The sequence below is a fragment of the Ictidomys tridecemlineatus genome, chromosome 7 (assembly GCF_052094955.1).
Source record: "Ictidomys tridecemlineatus isolate mIctTri1 chromosome 7, mIctTri1.hap1, whole genome shotgun sequence".
Taxonomy (NCBI): Eukaryota; Metazoa; Chordata; class Mammalia; order Rodentia; family Sciuridae; genus Ictidomys; species Ictidomys tridecemlineatus.
Genome location: NC_135483.1, coordinates 155,631,593 through 155,655,376, shown reverse-complemented (window position 1 = coordinate 155,655,376; position 23,784 = coordinate 155,631,593). Strand labels below are relative to the sequence as shown.

At 34.6% G+C, this 23,784-nt stretch overlaps 2 protein-coding genes across 20 annotated transcripts in view; one reads left to right on the top strand and one right to left on the bottom strand.

The window, feature by feature from the left end:
• Positions 1-23,784, bottom strand: part of Pms1 (PMS1 homolog 1, mismatch repair system component) — a 96,158-nt gene that overhangs the window by 66,209 nt on the left and 6,165 nt on the right. For 7 of the 13 annotated variants that reach the window (XR_005738036.2, XR_005738038.2, XR_005738037.2 and 4 more), the window contains 2 exons: positions 4,262-4,413; positions 1,270-1,452 (listed from right to left, as the gene is read on the bottom strand). Coding sequence is in view for 9 of the 13 variants with exons in the window: in XM_040294593.2 (XP_040150527.2) it covers positions 1,270-1,452; positions 4,262-4,413 (335 nt within the window). In the remaining 4 variants the exon portion in view is untranslated. Of the gene's footprint in view, positions 1-1,269; positions 1,453-1,581; positions 1,715-4,261; positions 4,414-9,990; positions 10,012-10,048; positions 10,265-23,784 lie in introns of those variants that run through there. The other 6 variants (XM_013358203.4, XM_078017717.1, XM_021725762.3 and 3 more) reach the window with 6 other exon arrangements.
• Positions 10,087-22,623, top strand: Ormdl1 (ORMDL sphingolipid biosynthesis regulator 1). Of its 7 annotated transcripts, XM_040294597.2 has the most exons (5): positions 10,275-10,423; positions 12,055-12,235; positions 17,235-17,386; positions 19,246-19,324; positions 21,044-21,132. In XM_040294597.2, the coding sequence occupies exons 2-4, from the start codon at positions 12,062-12,064 to the stop codon at positions 19,277-19,279; spliced, it is 360 nt and encodes a 119-aa protein (XP_040150531.1). In that variant the 5' UTR covers positions 10,275-10,423; positions 12,055-12,061; the 3' UTR covers positions 19,280-19,324; positions 21,044-21,132. The 7 variants fall into 7 exon arrangements, with proteins under 7 accessions (XP_040150530.1, XP_013213660.1, XP_040150531.1 ...); XM_040294596.2 differs by lacking the exons at positions 10,275-10,423; positions 19,246-19,324 and adding an exon at positions 10,087-10,106 and having other exon boundaries at positions 21,044-22,623; XM_013358206.4 differs by lacking the exon at positions 19,246-19,324 and having other exon boundaries at positions 10,269-10,360; positions 21,044-22,623.

The window sequence follows — 23,784 nt, the reverse complement described above, 5'->3', positions numbered from 1 at the left end:
AGAGACAATTTTAATATTTATTTTTTAGTTTTCGGCGGATACAACATCTTTGTTTGTATGTGGTGCTGAGGATCGAATCTGGGCTGTGCGCATGCCAGGCGAGTGCCCTACCGCTTGAGCCACATCCCCAGCCCAATATACTTCTTAATAAAAATGGGAGTTCATAACCCACTTGAATCTAATGTATGAAATATGATATGTCAAGAGCTTTGTAATGTTTTGAACAACCAATAAAAATAAATAAAGAAAGAAAGGGTTTCATGATGAAGGAGATGTAGGGAAAAGTACCATAAACTACTACTTTTAAAGATTCACATTGTGGGCTAGGATTGTGGCTCAGCGGTAGAGCACTCACCTAGAACATGCAAAGCTTTGGGTTCAATCCTCAACACCACATAAAAATAAATAAATAAAATAAAGATATTGTGTCCAACTACAACTAAAAAATAAATATTAAAAAAAAGATTCACAATATGCTTTACTATGATAATGACTAAAATATCCTATAGATAAGTATCTTTAATTTTTAAAGTACATCTTTTCCAAGCCAAAGGGCTACTAAACATTTTCCTCTAGTAAGTATTAACATTGCAAAATACACAATGCTGTTCCTCAAAGAATATGGATAGAATTACCATGACACTGCAAACCCACTTCTAGGTGTATACCCAAAAGATGTGAAGGCAGAAACTTGAACAAATGTTTGTACACCCATGTTAAGAGTAACATTATCCATAAAAGTCAAAAGGTGAAAGTAACCTAAGTATCTACCTACAGATGAATGGATATTAACGTGATATACACACAAAATTTTGATACATGTCACAATGTTCACAAACCTTGAAGACATTATCCTTGCAGACATTATAATATTATATTAGGCGAGACAAAAAAAGGACAAATACAGTATGATTCCATATATAAGGTATCTGAATATTTAATTCATAGACAGAAAGCAAGATAGTGGTTATTAGAGGATGGGAAAAAGGAAAAGGGAATCATTCTTTAATAGTACTGAGAATCAGTTTAGGATGATGAAAAATTCTGAAGATGGTAGTGTTGATGGGTATATAACAATGTGAATGTATTTGATGCTACTTAGCTGCACACTTAAAAATGCTTAAAATGGTAATACTTTATATTAAATATACCTTAATATAAAATGTAAGAAGTTTTACATCTTTTCCAAGTACTGGATTAGATGTCTCTTAATTCTAATATTCTGTTATTATGTAATACTAAAATTGTCTATAATATAAATGACCTTACCTCAGCAACACAACAAATTGACCCCAAGGCTTCCCCACGAAAACCATAGGTTGTCAAATTTTCCAGATCTTCATGACTGTTTATTTTTGAGGTGTAGTACTTCACTGCCATTACAGGTGCATCAACAGCCTTGATACCCTCACCATTGTCTCGAACCTCAATTTTATCAAATCCATAATTCTCCTACAAAGTTAAAAACACTTTTAATATATAAAAACATTAAACTGTGATCATATTTAGAAACAAACACAAATCAAATAATTTGGTCTTTTTGTTTTTTGGTAGTGAGGCCAGAACTCAAGGGCTCTTTACCACTGAGCTACATCCCCAATCCTTTTTTTAAGTTTTGAGACAGAGTCTTGCCAAATTGCTGCACAGTCTACCAAGTTGCCCAGGTTGGTCTGGAACAGGTCTGAGTAGTGGCATCCAGCTCATTCATTCACACTATGGAAAGAAGAATTTAAAGTCTTCAGTTCTACTAATTATGTTACATGAATAAATCCCTTGTTTTCTCTAGACTGAGATTGACTGTAAAATAAAAGGACAGTCTGATCTTTAACAGTTCTTTGACTTGTTTCACTATCATGAATATTTCTAATAAATTATGTTTAATAATCTATATTTATAAAAAACAAAAAACTCAGGTGATAAATAGACAAATGAACTAAAGAGACATGTCTGAAAAGAAGAAATATAAATAGCCAACAAATATATGATAAAATATTCAACATCTTTAGCAATGAGGGAAATGCAAATCAAAACTATGCTGAGATTTTATCTTAATTAGATTTTATTCCAGTTAGAATGGCAATCATTAAAAACACAAATTACCACAAATGTGGACTAGAATGTGGAGGAAAAGGTATACTCATGCATTGTTGGTGGGACTGCAAATTAGTACAAACACTCTGGAAAGCAGTATAAAGAATCCTTACGAGACTAGAAATGAAAACACCTAGAGAGAAATAAGATATTTTTTTAAAAAGGGGATCTCATAAAAATAGAAAAGAGAAGAGTAGATTAAAAGAAAGGGATCAAGGCAGAGAGAGGAAGGACGGGAAAGGGAAGGAACTGTGGAATTCTACTAAATTATGGTATATACATATTAATATACACAATGAATTCCATTTTTATGTACAACTATAATGTATCAATTGAAAAAAAAGTTAATAGAAGAAAGACCAGTAGAGGAAAGAGATCAGGGGAAAGGGTAAGGGAAGGAAAGGGAAAGTACTGGTGATTGAAATGTAGCAAATTATGTTATATGAATTTGTAAATGTCAAAACGAATACCACAATTACTAACTATAATGAACAATTATTTTTCTTCCAGAGACAATTAAGAATAAAATACATGTTTTAGAGACAAAAAAAAGAACAAGATATTTGTTTACCTGCCTAAAATTGATTCGTAAGCAAAATCTGTCACATATAAAGATATAATCCTAATTGGTTATTATCAATTGTACTCTAATCAGACTAAACTGATTATATGAAATGCTTAAGAAAAATAAATTGTCTTTTTTGAGTTTAACTTGATATACATTTCTTCATGTTTAAAAGCTTATAGGGTATTATTTAAAAACCCAATACAGGTTTGATATAGAAGAGCAGTTCTATAGCAGCATCAGTATCAACTAGAAACTTGTTAGAAAGCTTATATAGTAGCATTAGCTTCAACTAGAAATTTGTTAGAAATGCAAATTCTCAAGCCCCTCCAAGAATCACAAGTCTCAGAAGTGGAGCCCATTATCTAACAAATCTTCTAATTTAATCTGATTCACCCAAACACTGTGAGAACCATTAGTGTGGAAGAAAGATAATGAATGAATCAGAAAGACTGAATTCCAATTTTAGCTCCATTACTATTTTTCAGAACATTTACTCTCTGGGCTGGGATTGTGGCTCAGTGGTAGAGCACTTGCCTAGCACTGGGTTTGATCCTCAGCACCACATTCAAAAATAAAGGTATTATGTCCACTATAACTAAAAAATAAAAAACAGAACATTTACTATCTGTAAAATGGGTATAGTAATAGTTTACCAATCTATTACTATTTATTTACCAATAAACAGTATTTATATTCAGGTTTTATAGATATATCATAGAATCTTATCTGATAAGATTAGATCCCTTTCCTATAATAAATCCTTTTCTACAATGAATTTGTGAATATGTCAAAATGAACACCACAATTACGTAACTATAATGAACAATTATTTTTCTTCCAGAGACAATTAAAAACAGGATACATGTTTTAGAGCCAAAAAAAAGAACAAGATATTTATTTACCTGCCCAAGATTGATTGTTAAGCAAAATCTGTCATAAATAAACTCATATAAAAGATAAAATCCCTTTCCTATAATGTTGATATTATAATCAACATTATTTATAATGCCAAAATAGTAGAAATAACACAAATATCCGATAATTAAGAGATTTTTAAAAAAGTATTCAAACATTCAAAGAAATTTATTTACTTTCCTAAAAAGTGCTAGGAACTGGCTAGTTATAAAGGACACAAAAATGAATAAAATATAGCTTACTACTATGAACTTGCAATTTAGAGTAGGGGAAATGGACATGTAAACTAATTGCAAAAAAATCATAATGAATGTTCTAAGGCATATTAATTTAATGATTTTAATATGCAGCACTTAAAATGCCAAAATTAAAGTAATAATGGGAATGGTTTTGAAACAAAATTAGGTGGGAAAATAAAATGCAAAGAGGAATATATGAAAGAAGTAAACAAGAATAACCAAAGAGAAATATTAGAAAATACTAACATTAAAATGATGTTTTAGGTGACTGAGTCCTGAAATACATGTTTTATTATAATTTCCTTCAGTGTTATATTATTGACTTGAATAAAAATTTAATTTTAGGAACTTGCTCTTAGGACAAATATCTTATGTGTAATTTGCTGGCACAAAGAAAGAAGTAAAGATCTACAAGGCTCCTTTCTTAGTATCTTTCAAGAAAACTCACCAGTTTCACATCTATGCTTGTAGCACCAGCATCCAAGGAGTTTTCAACTAGTTCTTTTACAACACTGACCACTGAAGTGATTATCTGAGAACTTGAAAGGAGACGAACTGTTGCTGCAGGCAACTGTTTCATTCTAATGCTTAGCAGAACAGCTAGAAGATAAAAATTCAAGTTATAAAAATAAGAATTGTTAAACAATCCTAATAGAAGTAATAAAAATAATAACGATATAATAATAGTAATAACAGCTCACACTCATTTAGCCTTACTGTATGCCAGGTTCTATTTAAGGCATATGCAGTATTAAATGATTTATTTCATACCAATATATTTTCTTTATTGGGAGGGTACTAGAGATTGAACCCAGAGGCACTTAACCACTGAGCCATATCAACCCCAGTACTTTTTATATTTTGAGACCGGGTCTTGCTAAATTGCTTAGGATCTCACTAAATTGTTGAAGCTGGCTTTGAATTCTTGATCCTCCTGCCTCAGCCTCTCATACCTCTAGGATTATAGGTGTGCATCACCATGCCCAGCTTATACCAATACACTCTGAAATAGGTGTTATTTAATCATCTTCATTTTATACTACTACTGAAGCACAGAGAAGAAAACTTGTACAAGGTCATTTAATTAAGAGGCATAGCTGAGACTTAAATATAGGCAAGTCATTCAAAACTTCCTCTATTGATAGGTAATCTTATTACCTCTTATAAATAAATGACCAAACTGGGTGCAGTGGCACATACCTGTAATCCCAGTGTCTCAGGAGGCTGAGGTAAGAGGATCGAAAATTCAAAGCCAGCCTTAGCAATAGCGATGCACTAAGCAACTCAGTGCGACACTGTCTCTAAATACAATATAAAATAGGACTGGGGATATGGCTCAGTGCTTAAGTGCCCCAGAGTTCAATCCATAGTACCCCCCGCCCCAAAAAAATGACCAAAGCAGTTTCAAAAACCTAAGCAGAAATCATTTTATTTTTTATGTGGAGGGACTTGAGCCATTTTCAATACTAATAGAAAATGGGATTGTATTCTCAGTGGTGAGGAAAAAAATGGATTTTATAGTTCTCCTTAAATTGTCACTTCTGTAGCACTTTTAGCATGTAACATATTTAGCTTTTCTAAGGTATTCTCTTCTATTACTTTATTTCATTTGTTGGCCTTGGTATTAATTGAATCTAAGTGCCCTGAAAGCAGGAGATCATAGTTTGCAACATTTCCAACTGTGAAGTTAAAGCTGTTGTTCATAATCATCCCCAAATCAGTCCTAAATATCAGAAGACAAGATATTTGTTTTACATTGTTTCTTATAGAAATAAATATTAATGGATCATGAAAATGCAGTATTAACTGAAATCCCTTTGCCTTTTTTTTCCTATTATTTCTCAGGCTGCTTGACTATTCTGAAAGGAAATAAGAAATGCTATTTAATCTTTGATTAAAATAATCCTACATCTGCTTTCTATATATTTACCCCTATGGATACCTATGTACATGATCAGATACAGACAGATATACATTGAAACATAGATAGCCATAGATATAGACATACAGAATAGGGCAAAATTGACCCCTTATCCTAAATAAAAGACAAGACAGGCCTATTATACTTTTATTATAAGTTCATAATTTCTTACTGGCATGGGGAATAAAAAGGTCCCTGTGCTCTTTCCTTCACTGCTGCTTTCTATTCTAACTCACAAATACCTGCTCGAAGAGCTGTTTAAAATCTTCATGTAATTTTTGCAACTCATGGATAAAAAAAAATCCACATTATGAGCAAACTGTTTTTCTTATTTTTCCCAGCATTTTGTGTTGCTGTAATTGCTATCTACATTTCTCTTTTTCTCTGCTATTACCACTATTCCCATATGAATATAAATTTGGCAATGCTATTCCCAAATAAATATTAGAGAATCACTGGGTCTTTTTGTTGTTGTTGCTGTTTTTTTGTTTGCTTGTTTGTTTGTTTTGTTTTGTGTTTTAGGTTGACAGAGGTTAAAAAGAAAATTGGAATCATGGAGACAAATGTGTTAGATTTCTTAAATGTAAATATTTGGTAAATCACAATAGGTAATAAATGAAGAAAGATCTGCCTGGCTAGAAATGAGTAAGTGGTCCTGTCACTTTGCAATGTGAAAATTACAGTCATTCACATAGCTTAACAGCAGTTTAATTTAAACATGATTTCTCACCCATATATGTTAAAGAGTTAATGCCTTTTTAACCAGTGAGCTTTTTTGGAGTTAGGCTGTCTAGGATTATCATTAATCTGAACTAGTCAGATCCCATATATGTCAGATAACTACTCTCCACATTACTCTGCCTAAAACATCATTCTAATCATTTGGCAGCACAAAGCTGATAAGAGATAAAGCTCAAATCTTGTGTTGGAATTCAAGATCCATTATATGCTGATACTACATGCAAATCCATGTTTTAGCTATAAAACCCTTTGCTCAAACAAACAAAACACCTCAAAAATCTTTAATGGAAATTCCATATTTAAAACATGCAGGGAGTGCTTTACTGCCTAATTTCAGAAAAAAAAATATGGGAAAATAAATACTAGCTTGACAACATCCAACTTCTCCAAAAAGTTAAGATTTTTTTTTTTAGATAAAAAAAAAAAGGAGGTGAAGGAACCCTAGTATTTTCTTAATTTAGCATGACTAGATACATGCTCATATGATGATTTGATTCTAAGGAATCTAATTCCAAACAAAATAGCAATGAAAAAAAAATCCTTCTCAGGCAATGTAAGATAAATAAGCCACATAAAGGAAGAATGTAAAATAAGCATCAGTAACTCAACAAAAAATGGAATATAGGCATTATAACAGCAAGATTTTAAGAGAAGTATTTCTGGGAAAAAAGGAAACATACTGGGTTTTGAGGATGTTAAATAGTCAAATTCATAAGTATATTTTACAAACATAAGGCAATACTAATTGGCACAGCAGAAAAACTAACAGACCGAAGACAAAGTGCAAAAAAACAAATAGGTCTTGGGGTTCATCTTCTTACACATCAACAGAAGCAAATCACTTAAATTTCTCTGTAAAAATAATTCATTTGTAAAAAGACAGATAACGCCTCATGACTTATTGTAAGGATCAAATTAGAAAGCATATATAAAATGGTAAGGGCTTAAAATGTACAGTATTATGACAAGAGATCATTATGTAAAGAAATGCTGGAATTTTTTAATACTAACAATTACTCTCTAATTAATCTATATATTTGATTTAGTTTTGGAGAACACAGTTTTAAGAGAAGCAGCTATGAATAGCTACTTCTCAATGATCTTTTGTGGCTCTCCAGGGTTGGAAGCTTAGTTAGTCATCTGGGGGACAAACACTGGACAATTAGGCAGCTCCATTATCATAACATTCACACAAATTAGTGCTATCCAAAACAAAAGGCACTTTCTCTCCTCTTCCAAAGCTTTAAAATGGCCCCAAGTCTAAGAGTATAGAGCTACACTGTGTAATGTGGTGGCTAATCATTTAGAATTGGGCTAAAAATCTTCTACCTTAGTTTGAAAATCCCAAAGACCTAAGAAAGTAATTTTATCAGCATTTTTCCTAGACCAATATAAACATTAAAATGGTGTCCCCCTTCCCATCAAGTCACCATTTCCTTCCCTAGATATGCTTGATTTTATTTACTTTTTCTTTTTTTGTGGTGCTGGGGATCAAACCAAGGGTCTTGTGCATACCATACAAGTGATCCACTAGTGAGCTTACACCTCATACTTAATTTTAAACTGGCTCCACGTTATTTCCTGATCCACCCAAACGTCTAACAATTTTTTTTTTTCTGGACTCCAGGGCTGATTCACCTACTTTTTAAATACCATCATTTAGATGATCTGGAGGCAACCTAAACTTATTATGCCCCCAAACAATCTCATATTCTTTCTCTAATGAACTTTCTTTCTGTATTTTGTTTGTAATAATAAGAAGAGCTAACATAAAAATTCATATACATTATTTCATTTAATCCTCACAATATACCCTCATATATTATTATTCTTCCATTACAAATGAGACTTAAAGGCTTGCTATATTGCTAAAGATCACACCACTATTATATGCCAGAGTGTCCAAGACAGATGGACACTCTGGCATGTTTGACTTCAAAGGACAGTTCCACTGTAGACTTTCCATCCAGACACACAAAACAAAATTTAGAAATTAAAGACATCATAGCAGGGGCTGGGGATGTGGCTCAAGCAGTAGCGCGCTCGCCTGGCATGCGTGTGGCCCGGGTTCGATCCTCAGCACCACATACAAACAAGGATGTTGTGTCGGCCAATAACTAAAAAATAAATATTAAAATTCTCTCTCTCTCTCTCTCTCCCCCTCTTAAAAAAAAAAAAAAAAAGGACATCATAGCAATTCTCACCCTCTACCACCTGGCATCCAGTCCTATCTATCCTACTTTCTAAATATTTCTCAAAATAATCTTCTGCATACTAACTGTTCACCAGCTCAACATTTCTCCTCTGACTTACTATAGTTGTCACCTAATTAATACTGTGACTCAAATATCAACCTTCCATTATTTATTTTTTCATTTAAATTTCATCACATTGCTACCTTAAAATTTTTATAAGATTTCCAACCACTAACTAGATTAAATCCAAACTTCTTAATAACTGGATCTTTATCTACCTTTCTTATCTCATCCCACCATTCCCAAGGCCAGTCCTCCTACACAATTTGTCTCTCTAAACATGGTAAACTCACTCCCTAGCTCACAGGGTTCCTTCTTCCTAAGAGGGTAATCAGCCTTGCAGATTTGGGGTAAGTATCCTCAAGAAAGCCTTTCTTTCCTGTTCCAACTCCTACTCCCTTCAATCACCAGTAAATTAGACATTCCTTCCTCTGTAATACCTTTTCTTTATTTTTAACCCAAACTCATCCCAAATTATTCTATTTGTTTGTCCCTTCCTCCAGGTTCAGAGTGCTTTAAGGATGTAGTTTTTATAATCACTTGTCCCTAGAATGTAGCATTCTACCATGTGTATCAAATGACCTCTTTTTAAAAGTAGAAGGGTTGGTGTCAGGCTTCCAAGTCACAGCATAGAATAGAATAGAATGTCTGAGATTGTCAGGATAGTCAGTCTTTCATTTGTGTTGAGAGGAAAACTGAATACTCATAAAGAGCTGAGGACCAGGAAAGTCAGTTAAGGACTACAGAAAGAGAAGTAGAGATCAGAGAATTCACAGATTTTAAGGAGAACACAAATTATTTAAAGAACAAAATAAATCTAACCCAATTGTTTTCACAGAACCAACAGAAATACAAAATATTTACATATAGATAACCAACGTTCTCCAAAATCAACTCTGAAATGTTTCTGAAATATTTCAGCAACGAAAATCACAAGCTTTACATACTGCGAAGGTAAAGGAAATTTGTTTCAAAGACGATTCCAAAAACCAATCAAGTTTTTGGACTTGACTTTACCTGTACCCCTTGCAGGTCACCAAATTACGTTATAATACGTCACACTCGCTTGCAAGACTAGTTACGGCTGTGGTGGATTAAATTTTCTGCTAGGAAACAACTTATAAAAACCTGTACCCAAGAAGGTTTGGGAAATGCACTACAACAAAATTCAAAGCAAGGCACTGAGGTACCCAGCTCCGCACGTGTGCGCGCCCCGCAGCTCCGCTACACCCACTTCCCGCCCCTGGAGGAGGCGCCCACCGCGGCCTGCGGCGCTCACGCTCCGACTAAGTCGAGGAGAGGGAACCGTCGAGCCTACCAGCATATCAGAACTAATGCCCATTAGGCACAAGACACTGTCTTCCAGCTCGCGCAAGGTAGGCAATTACCATCCACCTTCGGCAAGCAGCCAGCGTCCCTCGCGGAACCCAGGCCCAGCCACTTGAGTTGCCCCGCTAGCCCTTAGCGCACGCGCGCTGTGGGAAGGGAACCGCGCGCCTCTTGGTCCCGCCTTGCCCGGGGAGGCGGGACTGGCGCTGTTGGCGGCCAATCCCCTGGCGGTGAGTGCGCTAGGACGGCGTCGGCACGCGGGGCGCCGCGCTGGGGCAGACTTGGCTTTCGTAGCGTGAGCGTAAGTTGAGGTTGCCGCTGGGTTGCTCTTGCGCCGTGCCGGCCGCCGGGAACCGGGCGGCGGGTAAGTGGATACCAGTGCGTGGGACTGTGCTGCTGTCTTGGCTAGGAGCGAGCTTCTGGAGGCCCAGGATCTACTTACGTGGAGAGGGGCCCGGGCTGCACCTGGGGCGCTCTGCCGGGCCCTGCCGGCTAAGCGGCCGTAGGTACTCTCCCTCAAACCCTCGCTGTTGTGCCACCGCCGTGACAGGAGGTGCGACGCGACAACGAAGGTCAGGGTGGGGGTTTCCACCCGCCTGGAGGCTTCCCGGGGCGGTCTGGTAGGCTGGGGAGTTCCCAGTGCGGGCCGCTGCGGGTCGCCCTCGCCAAAGGCCTGGGCGAGGGCAGAGCTGAGAGTCTCTTCGCTGTCATTGTCTGCGGGCATTCGGGAGGCGCTGCACACCTGCTGGGAATGGTTTCGGAACTGAAGTAGGATCAGTACCACCCCAGCTTTGCCTGCGGCTGACATGAATTTTAGGCCTTCTTCGAAAATTGTTTGCGAAGACAGTGTGGAAATTGGGAAAACTATCTTAAGTCATGTTCTAAGTACAATTTATAAAATTTAAAAATAAGGTACCATAAATGATGGGTTTTTATAGTAGAAGAAATGTTTACACACGAAACTGACTTTTGTCTTAGTGTAACTAACTTTCATCACCTTAAGCCTGATGCCTATTCCATAGATCTTGACAGGGTAAAAGGACATTATATTCCGGAAACACTTGCTGGGATATGGTTATGAAAAAATTCCTCTTTGCTAGCTCTGTAGTAAAAAAGAGTCAATGTATATTTTTAATGGGGAGGTTCTTAAAATGTAATCTAACCCCATTTCCCCCTTTCTTAGACTTCTAATAGATATTCTTTAGGACAATTTGATATTGTTTAAGGAATTCTTAGACCTAAGTAAACATTATAATTAAAATGACTGAGGGCTACTGTCATTTCTTACTTTGGTGTTTATTTTGAATATAAAAGAGGAAGGGAAAACTTTCAAAAAAGGAAGAAAAACTAAAGTTTTAGAGTTATTTAAATATTCGGAAGAAAGATTTATTGCTTTTTTTAATCTAGTGTATCACAAAATTGAGAAACAAACCTATCCCTGACCACATAAATTTTACACATTATATCAACATGTTCTTTCCAGGTTCAGTACTCAAAAAGGAGTACTTTGAACTCTTTGACTATTGTATGGGTACAACATTACATTAGATATAAGCATCTCACTACTCAGAACAGACTGGCTACGTCGGTTCTTTTTTTTTTTTCCCCTTTTTCTTTTTTTTAATGTTTATTCTGTTGGTAAATTTAGCTCATGACTTAACTGTGCTCATAATGTAAAAAAAAAAAAAAAAAGACATTTCTTTTTTAAGTTTGAGTTTTCCTGTCCATTATTTCATTCACTAAAACTGACATCCTAGAAGACACGTTTTAGGAAAGGGAACCATAAAAATAAGTCTTGTTTACCTTTACCTTACCATTAAGTAAGATATTAAAGCTTCTTTGCTGCTTATACCAGCATCTGCAAGTAGCACATTTTGGAGGGTGTGTGTTCTGTTTCAGAATAACAAGGAAAAATAATCCTGGTAATATTTCATTGTGTCAGAATTAGGAGTATTTAGATTTCCAGCTGTATCACTGTTTATTTTTTCTCTTCAGAGCAAACATGAATGTTGGAGTTGCCCACAGTGAAGTGAATCCAAATACCCGTGTAATGAACAGCCGGGGTATGTGGCTGACATATGCATTGGGAGTTGGCTTGCTCCATATTGTCTTACTCAGCATTCCTTTCTTCAGTGTTCCTGTTGCTTGGACCTTAACAAATATTATACATAATCTGGTAAGAATTTCACCTTATTATAAACACTTAAAATCTTAAGAGAGAGTGGTTGTCAGAGGCTAAGGGGAAGAAGGAATGGGGATTTATTGTCTAATGGGTATAGTTTTAATTTTGCAAAATGAAAGAAGTTCTGGTTCCATAACAATATGAATGTACTTAATACGTTATAAAGAAAAACATATAGTATTTTGTGGGTTTTCCTTGTTGTAGGTTTTTTGTTTTGTTTTGTTTTGTTTTCTGGCTGTGCTGGGGATCAAACCCAGGGTCTTGAGCTTCCTAAGCAAGTCCTGTACCATTGAGCTACACCCGCAAACCAACAACCTAGTGTTTTCTAACAGATTTATAAAGATATAGTTCATATACTATAAAATTCACCTATTTAAAATGTGTAGTTCATCGCCAACACTATAAAAAAATTGTACAATTCAGTAGTTTGTGGTATAAGTGTCAGTTTTGAAGAATTATAATCTGGAATAGGATTTTATTTTTTTCTACCACACTTTAACATTGGACCTTTCTTCTAAGTGGGACTTTTCCTCCTATTGTTTGTATAGAATCTATCAATCAACCAGAGTATTTCAGAAGCAATTGTGATTTGGGGCTACCTACAATCCAATTAAAATCTTTTATTTTAATCCTTAAGTCTTTCTAAATTGTGTACGTATGCTTTCTTGTTTCAGTAGAGATTTTAAGCTTAATCATGTTTAGCATCTTATGATGCCTTCACTGTATTTGATCTCACTCTCTCTGTATACTAACTGTATTGTATTAGCTCTACAAAGTATCAGAAATTTGACTCTACTGATCATATTAATGCAGCCCTGGCAGCCCTGGAATTTGCTTGTTAAAAACCAAAACCCACACAACAATCTTGATGATAGTGACTTTTCTTGTCTTTAATAACTTAATGAAGTAGAATGAAAGAAAAATAAAGTTAATAGAGAAGTTTAATTGAATACAAATGAACTGTTTAAAGATATTTTTAAAATGAAGAACTCAGAACAATAAGAAAAAATGTAGAAGAAAGAGATTTTTTAAAATTAACATTTATTTTACATTTTCCTGGAGTAAACTTGAAATTGACCAAAGGGGATCAAAGGTGACATGCTAGTGAAAAATGATAGGTGAATATTCATTTAGTCCATTTTATGTGATAGACCTTAGTAGGTCAAACACTGTTGTGTGTATTTGTTTGTAAGACATGGAGGTCTCCCTGTGTTGCAAAGACTGGTTCCAAATTCTCTGGGCTCAGGTGATCCTCCTTCTACCTCAGCTTTCCTAGTAACTAGGACTAGAGGCACATGCCATAACATAACACCCAGTGAACACTGGTTTTCACTTCTGTGAAATATTTGACACTATTACCCTCTTTTTATTGGAACTCTTCCTTGGCTTCTAAGGGATCACTTTCTCTAAGGTATATTTCTGATTTCCTTCTCAGTCATTATTGCAGGGTCTTTATATCTTTCTTTTCATAAATATTGCTGATCCTTTTTGTTTATCTCTTGTGCTATGTATTCTATCTAGATTACTTCATCTACCCATATTTTGAGTTTCTACATATAGATTAATGATGCTCAAATGCATATTACCAGATCACTATGCATCATAAACCAAAAAAGTACCATCTAAACTCATCATATTCTTGATTTCTGATTGTTATTAATCTTATCTAGAGACATCAGGGTCTGCCAGATAAACCAGCCAGACAGCTGAATGTCAATGGTAAAGCGATGGATATAATGTATCATTCAGACTGAAACTGTTTTAAGAATAAAAGAGCTCTAGTAATAACTACTCCAAGAGAATAGGTGTAAATCAGAACTGTCCTATGCAAACCAGGATATGTGGTCCTCATTTTCCTTTATTTTCCCTATCCTTTTGGTCAGAACCCTTTCTGTCTTTCTGCTTTACTGTCAGCTATATCCCCACACCCTCATGTTTTTCCTCAGGTAAATTGCCCCAGTAAAATTATTGTTGGTGCTCCTCTACCCTCCTCTGTGCCACTGTGGCAGAGAAATGTTTTTAAAATTCATGTCTGCATTTTATATATAGTCAGAAAACTTTATTTATTTATTTATTTATTTTTAATCTCTGGTAGCAGGCATTGACCCAGGGCCTCACACATTCTAGGCAGTCACTCTATCGCTGAGCTACACCCTGAACCCACATTTTATTCTTTTTCACTGTCAAGTTAGACTCTCAAGTCCTTCAGGGATTCTCCATTGCATATATGGTAAAATCCAAAGTTCTTTGAGCAACATCTAATACAAGTTAATAAGTAAGAGTGCAGAGGCAAGAAAGGGACCATCTCTAAACATAGTCTTCACCATCTCTAAACACAGTCTTCACCATCTCTAAACTCTGGCAATAAAGGAAATCAACTTGCTCTCACTTCTTTGGTTTGGCTTCAGCTCTGTTTTTTAATACTTCCCTATCCTTCCTGCCCTACCTGCCTGATTTCTGTTGAAGACTATTCAGGTTTACCTCTTTCAGAAATCTATACATCTCTACATTCTATTATCACATATTTATCATAGTTTCATAATTAGTAGTAAATAGTAGTTTATTGCCTCTTTTTTGTGGAGTTTTGTTTGTTTGTTTTGTTTTTTGGTTTTGGAAGTGCTAGGGATTGAACTAGGGCTCTCTACCACTGAGCTAATCCTTTTTTAAAATTCTGTTATGAGACAGGATCTTGCTAAGTTCCCATGGCTGGCCTAGAACTTGTGATCCTCCTGCGTTGCTGGGATTGCAGGCATATACCTTCAATCCAGGCATACCTGTCTTGTCTTTTAATTTCTGTGTTTCTAGTGAACTTTTTACATGTTCTGAATAAATTAATTCTTTTCCCTTTTAAAATGGCACATGTCTTAAATGTATTTTAGAAGCTATTCCCTCTCCCCATACTCCTTGTTTTCAAGTTGATTAACTTGAATTGAGGTACAGCATATGGTCATGAACAAATAAGCAATTGACACCATGTAGGAAAGCAAACTTCTGATTTATTATTAGTTCACCTAACTCAGCCACCCACAGATGTAGCAATTACATGACTCTAAATTTTAAGTTTCCTTTGAAGATAGCTTACATTAAACCAATTAAAAATGTGAAATGCATGCTTTTAAACATGGGAAAACAAACCTAATTATTGCACCCAGCAGAAAAATATATTTACCTCTCTGAACCATACAATAGAAACCTAGTGATTCTTTTTATACAGTGCTATAACGCCCAGCATGATATTTTAATGCTTCACAAAATTATTAGCCTTAAAAATGAAATAATTCTCTTTATTTGATTAAGGACTATCCATGAAATAAATATTCTCTTTTCTATATGAGAACTTTTAAACATATTGGGGTAGAAGATATACAATCAAATATACTGTTTTGGAATCACAAGAGAATTTGAAGGCACATACTTTCTGCTTCATTGTTTCCTTTAAAGCCCTTATAAAAATGGTTTCCTAGTGCTTATAGCACAAACAGGTCTTGGATTAATGTTGTCTTCTAACATATCTAATACTTGCGGGTACTAGCCCTTTTTCCTGAAGTATTCAGGTTAATGGGAAAACAAACATTACACAACTCTTCACACAATATAGTGTGCTGCAATAAAAGTATTTTCAGTGAAATTCTATGCAAGCACATAAACAGGTGGTTAATTATTACTACTGAGGGTTTCACTAAGGAGTTTTCATTTGAGCTGAACTATCAAGAATGAGGTAGTTGACAGGGTAGCATCAAGGCTTCTGCCACAGAAACAGTCCTTTCCCTCTGTATTTTCCAAGTACTCTGGTGGTACTTTTGATAGCGGTGTCTACCTTACCTTCTAGTTGTTTTGTGTGTGTTTTTTTCCTTAGCATCCCTTAGAAGACTGAATGTTTTTTCAAGGCTGTGTCTTACACACACAAGTCACCATTAAGTGTTTGTGGACTTCAACGAAGCCTGAGTTCTTTCCTCCATAGATTAGGTGTTTTGCAGCTAATTAATACTATGAAGCCAACCAAGCTTTGAAAGATACAGTTCTTTTAATCTGGTACAATATAAAATTGCAAAACATTTTTTTCTATATATTTGTTAAAAGTTGAAGTAGAAAAAAATGACTTCATTTCATGGCTTGTAAAGGGAAAACAGTTTCATAATAATATTTGGGCTTTATGCTCATACTAGTGCCTCAAACAGTGATTGTGAAATGAATAAAGGACTACTTATCAGTATGAATTAGCATCATAATCTCAAAGAAACCAAATTGAGTATACATTGTTTTTGATATTTACTACAAAACTAGATGTGAAAAATATATAGCAGAATAGCTCTTAGCAGTGTGTTTTACTAGCTGAGCACAATAACTCATGGTCAGCAACTCAATAAGACCCTCTTTCAAAGTAAATAATAAAAAGGACTGGAGATGTAGCTCAGTAGTAAAGCTCCCCTGGGATCAACACCCAATACCAAATATGTTTTTCTCTGATTTTTTAAAACCTGACTTCAAAAGAAATACCATAGAGGCACAGTGGTGTTTTTAAAAGGGAATTGAGTTGAACATTATACTTATTAGATCAAACCATCTTTGTTGCTATGGAAGATAACTGCTAAAGCAGAGGTAAGTATCATCAGATTTACTAATATAACATTGAAGAAAAGTTTCCCTATACATTTGGAAAAAGGTAATCCTGTTTCTAGGAAAGGTGTTAGATAACCTAATTGTAATGATGTGAAACTACCCTGATGATACTTTTATCTTCAACTTTATGAAAATAAGTTACTTTGGATTAATCTTTTACTGATTTTCATCCAATAATATTTCTATATCTCAGGAAGTTTTATTTGCCATCCAGAAACTGGCCAGAGTCTTTAATTGGTTATGAAATCTTAAATTTTGAACTGTTCAATTAAATCATACACTCATAGATACCCTGGAACCAGCTTTACGCTTAACTCACTAGGACAAATTTTGTATTTGTTATTGGTTATATATCACCTTGCTTGTTTTTCAGGGGATGTATGTATTTTTGCATGCAGTAAAAGGAACACCTTTTGAAACTCCTGACCAAGGTAAAGCAAGGCTCCTAACTCATTGGGAACAACTGGACTATGGAGTACAGTTTACATCTTCACGGAAGTTTTTCACAATTTCTCCAATAATTCTGTAAGTGGCAGAAATATTTAAGTATAAAGAAGATTGGGTAATAGGAAGTTGTCCATTTATCAGATTGAATTAGAATTAGAAACAAAATATTTTGTTGAATACTTCTGTCAATAAGTAACTACTCAGATGTGGTGTAAGGCACAGGCAAGTTATTTAACAAGTTGATGATAAAGCAATTTTCACTTCAGTTAGTACATTTGGAGACATTACATGTTCTTCAGTATATGTAGACATTCTAGGATACGTAGTTTAATACATGTCTTTAAGTTTCATATAAGAAAATTAAACATATGATCATATCCTGTACCGCACTCTCAGATTAATCTCACTAAACAGTAATTTAGAAGATCAGAAGAATTTCATTGGCAACCCAGCCTTATTTGGATCTTCAAATTCTTTGGAAGAAGAAAATATAGTTTAGAAAAACAAGTTCTGGGCTTTGCATGTAGGACAGACCTGACTTGAATCCTGTGTCTTCCATTTATTCAGCTTGGTCTGCTCATGTATAAAATTCTAGCTAAAGATACCTAACTTGATGCTATGAGAGATAAATAAGATAATATCTATTTGTAAGCTATCTTAATTTTGTATCTTCTATCTGATTTTCTCTTATTTGATATCAGGGCTTTCCATACAATCCTTTCTACCTCATTTTCCCTTTATCTAATAATTTATCCCCACCCACTCTCATCTGGTAAAGCAAGCTCTTCTGTTTTGCCCCCACCTCACCTTAGATACAACTGGCAAAACTGTATAAACACTTTTTTTTTTTTTTTGGCCTTCTAAGAGTGTGTAAGTACATAGATTGCTTTGAATCCCAAACTCAGTGTCTTGCACATAAAAAATAGGTTCACATATGTCTTAATTAACACTCTACCACAGAACTCAGACATAATGCTATATCCATGATGGAATCAGTGTAGTCTGGGGTAGGTGGAAAGACTTTCAGGAGGTGATGGAATTTTTTAAGCTAGACTTAAAGAGTCATAGATTTGGATAGATGTTTAAGTAGGGATTACATTTTCAAGTGAAGGAATAAACTTATCATAAAGCCATAGGTTTCTTTTTCTTTACATTTATAGCATTTTATAGAAACTTTGAATTGGTTTAGTTATGACTCTTAAACCTCAAGAGTCAGGCACAGTGGCACATGCCTATAAAACCAGTAACTTGGGAGGCTAAGGCAAGAGGATTGCAGGTTTGAGGCCAGCCTCAGCAATTTTAGTAAGACCTTATTTAGAGATAAAAAGTAAAACAGGCTGGGAATGTAGATCAGTGGGAGAGGGCTCTGAGTTAATCCCCAGTACTGGGGGGCAAGGGGGCAGGAATTAACCTCAAAAGAAAAATGTCTGTATGGCCTAACTGAAATAAATATTAAGAATAAAAATAAAGGTTGTTTTAGTCCTAAATTTGAGATTCTGGCTCTGTTGTTTTCAAGCTATGTGATTTTGGCCATTCTTGAAAACCTCAGTAGCCCAAAGAATTGTATCTTTTTTCTTTTTTTTAAATTTTTAGTTATAGATGGACACAATACTTTTATTTATTTTTTAATGTGGTGCTGAGAATTGAACCCAGTGCCCCATGCATGCAAGGTAAGCGCTCCAGCACTGAGCCACAACCTCAGCCTCAAGAATTGTATTTAATATATGTAATAATAACTATCATGAAAACAGTCAAATAATTTCTTAAAATATTTTTTTGACTCACAAGTATGATTTCAGCTATTCTGATTAAATTCCTTACATAACTGAAGAAACAACATTGAAATCATCTTTATAGCATTGATTTTACTTTTATTTTATTTTTATTTATTTTTTTTGTGGTGCAGAGGATGTAACCCTGAAACTTATGTATTCTAGGCATGTGCTCTATCACAGAGCTATATATCCCTAGCCCAGAGTGCTTTTCCAATCTTCATATTTGATCGTAATTTGTCAGGTAGGTGTGACATACAGTGTTATTCCAGATTTTTAGATAAAGAAACAGATTCTGTTGGGCACTGTGGTGCATGCCTATAATCTCAGTGACCTTGGGATGCTGATAGACAGGAGGATAGCAAGTTCACGGTTAGCCTTGGCAACTTAGCAAGACCCTGTCTCAAAATCCAAAGAAAGGGCTGGTGGTATGACTCAATGGTAGTGGTCCTCTGGGTTCAAGCCTCAGTATTAGAGGGGCAGGAGAAATATTCAAATGCATGACTGTGCTAAAGATTTACAGTTATTTGGAGTCAAGAGCCCACAATAAACCCTAAATATCGATCTTCTAACTCAGGTCTCCAATAGATCTCTTAGTAAATAAATGCTTTTAGGCTTATTTTTAATGCATTTATATTTTTTTTTAAGAGTCAGATAATTTTCATATAATCTACACACACAATTAGGTTTCATTAAAACACCAGGTACATAGGCTAATAGTATGATAAGTACACTAAATTTATTTCAGCCTATCAGAGTATAGATTAAACCTATAATGATGACAGCAAATCAAATGTGCTTACTAAATGCAACTGATAACCCTGTTTTATTCCTTGAAGGAAGTATAAAAATAGTCTTCAAAGTCTGTGAAAGTGGGAAGAAACAATATGAAGCAAAAATCGAGGAATATGGTTTACTCAAGAAAGAATTTTCTGGCTACTTTTGAAATAGATGTAGAATTTTTCAGTCTAAACAGTTCTGGTAATGATGTATACAGTTGTCTGATGTTTTCAGACATATTTGGAAATAGCTGTTCTTTTTCTGACCATGTTATATGTGTCTCTTCCCTGAGGAGAACGAATGACAATAGAGGAGAGGCTATTAGAATACTTTCCTGTGTTCTCTGAAAGTAATTAGACTGACAACTATATGGAAACTAAATTCTTGGTTTTGATCAAGTAAGGCATTGTATTGATTCACATCCTATCAATGTGAGAATGCTCTTTGTTGCCAGATGATATATTTGCACTCTCATATATCCTTGGGTAAAACTAGATGTTAAGGGCTCATTTTATGGTCTTAAAAGTGGTTTACACTTATTAAAACAAATTCTCGGATGGTTAAATGTCTGACTATGTTCATGTGTTTAGTTATAGCAAAACATCATAATTTTACAACAGTGACTTTTACAATCCAACTTTCAGTTGGATTGATTATAGACCTCTTCAACTATAGTACAAAAATGAGAACATCAAAAGGGCAACCAATTATTTATTTCTTTCAAAGATACTGAATGTACTACCAAAACCCTAATTTTTCAAAGGTTTACAATAGTGATTCTTAACATTTTGGTGAATCACAAAACCCTTTGAGACCATGATGGATGCTTTGGATCCAGAAATATATACGTAAATACAAAACTACATTTGAAGTCTCAGAGGGCATATGCAACCTATTTTGAAAGCTTTCCACTTTAAAGCTTCTGCTAAATTGCAGTACATTCTATTAAATGCATTTAACATAATTACAGAAATGCAAAATGTGCGCCACCACTAAACACACTTTTAAATACCAATCTAAAATAAACTTGGACCTAAATTAAAATTTTTATTTTAGTGATCCAGAATGGTTTTATTTTTAGGTATTTGTGTTTGGTGGCCTTTTTTCTATCTTTTAATTTTTTTAAATTCTAAATAATTTCATTTTTGGATGTTACATGTATTCTTGACTTTTATCTCAACAGATATTTTCTGGCAAGTTTCTATACGAAGTATGATTCAACTCACTTCATCCTAAACACAGCTTCTCTTCTGAGTGTGCTTATTCCCAAAATGCCCCAACTACATGGTGTTCGGATCTTTGGAATTAATAAGTATTGAAATGTTTGAAACTGAACAAAATTTTTACAGCTACTGAGTTTCCTGTAAGGAAGGAGTAGTTGATAAACTGCACTGTTTCTGTGATAATGTGAAATGAGAGGTATCTACATCAGAGGACCAATTGCTGGTTCTTCAGATGCTGTCTTGAAGTGCAGAATTCTACTAAATGATGCCTCTGTTTAATACATCTGGTATATTTTGGAAGAAAGGCTTTATAGGCAGGCTGGGCAGGCCCAGCGTATAAGTTAATTGCAGTACAGTGAGGGTGTAGTAGATAAATCCAAGGAAGTAAGATATTTGTAAGAAACTAGGACCAGCTTAATTGTAATGATGGGCATGACATGAGGAAAAGAAAATTTTCAGTCCTTCAGTGACAATTAGTTTAGGCAGACTTAACATGTAAATCGGAATCATCTCTGTAAGTTTATTATAGATTACTTTTATTACCATATATATTTCTCTTATGTAAGAGGATATATACTTCTTATTTTGTACAAACCAGTTTCTTATAAATTATCTTATGAGTGGGGTTTTTTGTTTTGGGGTTTTTGCTGGCTCAGTATTATGTGTTGATAGATGAAATTATTTTTGCATTTATTATATTACATAGTTTTTGAAGGTCCACCTTCATGACTGATGCTGGAAGATACCATCTGAGTCAGCATTCTAATTTTGGAACAAAACAGATTTACTTGGTTTTCCAGACACAAGGCTGCTAATAAACCAGTTAAAATAATTTATTTCAAGAAGTTGAAGAACAGGGTTGTTTATAGGTGCCTGTTTTTTAGGTTAAGAAACTTAATTGGTAAAGTCTGTCATTCCTTAGAAAAGGAAATATAAAATGGAAAGCTACATAGCTACCTGTGGTCTAGCAGTAACTGCTTCTCTAGCCATAGTACCAAAGTAAGTAATAGATATTTTGTTTTAGCAGGTCTATAGTAAAAGATAAGATTGTCTTTCCTTAGACCTGCTCTCAACCCCCATAGTTTGCTTGTTAATATTTTTACTTTAAACATGCGAGTCTTAGTATAGGTAACTCTAAATGGTAACTATTTAAAGTAGTGATTATATTGAATTCTTGTGACTTAGGGAAGTTACCTATAGTTGCTAACATTAATTGCAAGAAAAAACTATACTATACTTGAGAAGCAATCACATTAAAAAAAAAAGAAACAAACAAAAAAACAAAGTTCTGATATATGATAAAACTGAAAAACTGAGTAATACATATAAACAAAATTGAGTGAAAGGAGTTTTTGACGAACTTAAAGATCAATCTCTGTCAACAAACTGACTTTTCAGGGTAGTGATCATTGTTTTGTATTTCAAAAGTATTGAGTTTAGAAATCAGTTGTATGATACTGCCTTTGTATATTTGTCTTATGTATTTTTAAATAACTGGTAATCTATACTTTAATAAAATTTTTTCCTTGGTGTAAGATTATTTCAAAAGCTTTCCAATTCAGTCATCAATGCTATATTGACATTTTCAAATTAATTTTTAAGCAAGTTACATTTTAAGGTAATTAAAAATACTCCTTTGTTACTTCAAAGTTACTTCAAAAATACTGCAAAGATACATTTTCCCTTTCTCCTTTTAGTGTTTTAAAAATATTTACTCAATAGATATATGAGGGCCCACTCTATCGAAGGTGTTACAGATAATTTGTAAAAAGACAAACCATTTCCTTCCCGGGAGATGTTTACATTCTAGTCAAAGGACAGATAATGAATAAACAAATACATATTATTTCATGTAATGATAAATCCTATGGAAAAAAAATTAAGCAGATGCAGGCCTGACTCAGAAGAAATTCTTCACTCAGGATCCTGAGGTGATATTTGAACACAAACTTTGCTAATGTGAAGAACCAAACAGTTGACTTGTGAGGCTGAAGCAAGGAGGATTGTGAGTTCAAAGCCAGCCTTAGCAACTTAGCAAAGCCCTAAGCAACTCATTGAGATCCTGTCTCTAAATAAAATAGAAAAAAGGGCTGGGGATGTTGACTCAGTGGTTGAGTGCCCCTGGGTTCAATCACTGGTACAAAAAAAAAAAAAAAAAAAGAAACAAACAGTACCAAGACCTGGGGAAAGAAAGATGATTCCCAGGAGGTAATGATATTAAGGGTCTTGGGGCAGAATGGAGACATTGAGAAAGAATAAGACAACCACTGGGACTAGATAGAAATAAGCAAGGAGAAGGAGAATGGTTGCATGTGGGGTTCGAGAAGTAGGTAGGGGCCAGATCTCAAAGGACTCTTTAGATCAAACTAATAAGCAGATTTTATTGTAAGTATGACTAAGCCAGAGTTTTATACAGAAGATTAAAGGAATCTAATTTTATATTAAAGATCATTGACTAATGTTGAGAATAAGGGAATAAAAAGCATGTAGAATAGTTGAAAAGCTACTGCAGACAAAAAAGTAGCTCAAGACTAAGGAGGCAGCAGATCAATTATTAAAAAGTGGTCAGATTTGGGATATATTTTACAAGTATAGCTCACCAGACACTAATGTATTGAAAGAAATGGATGTGTTGAATGTAGCATTGCAGGAGGTAATTAAAGTGACTCCTAGTTTTGAGCTATAAATATATTTATTTATT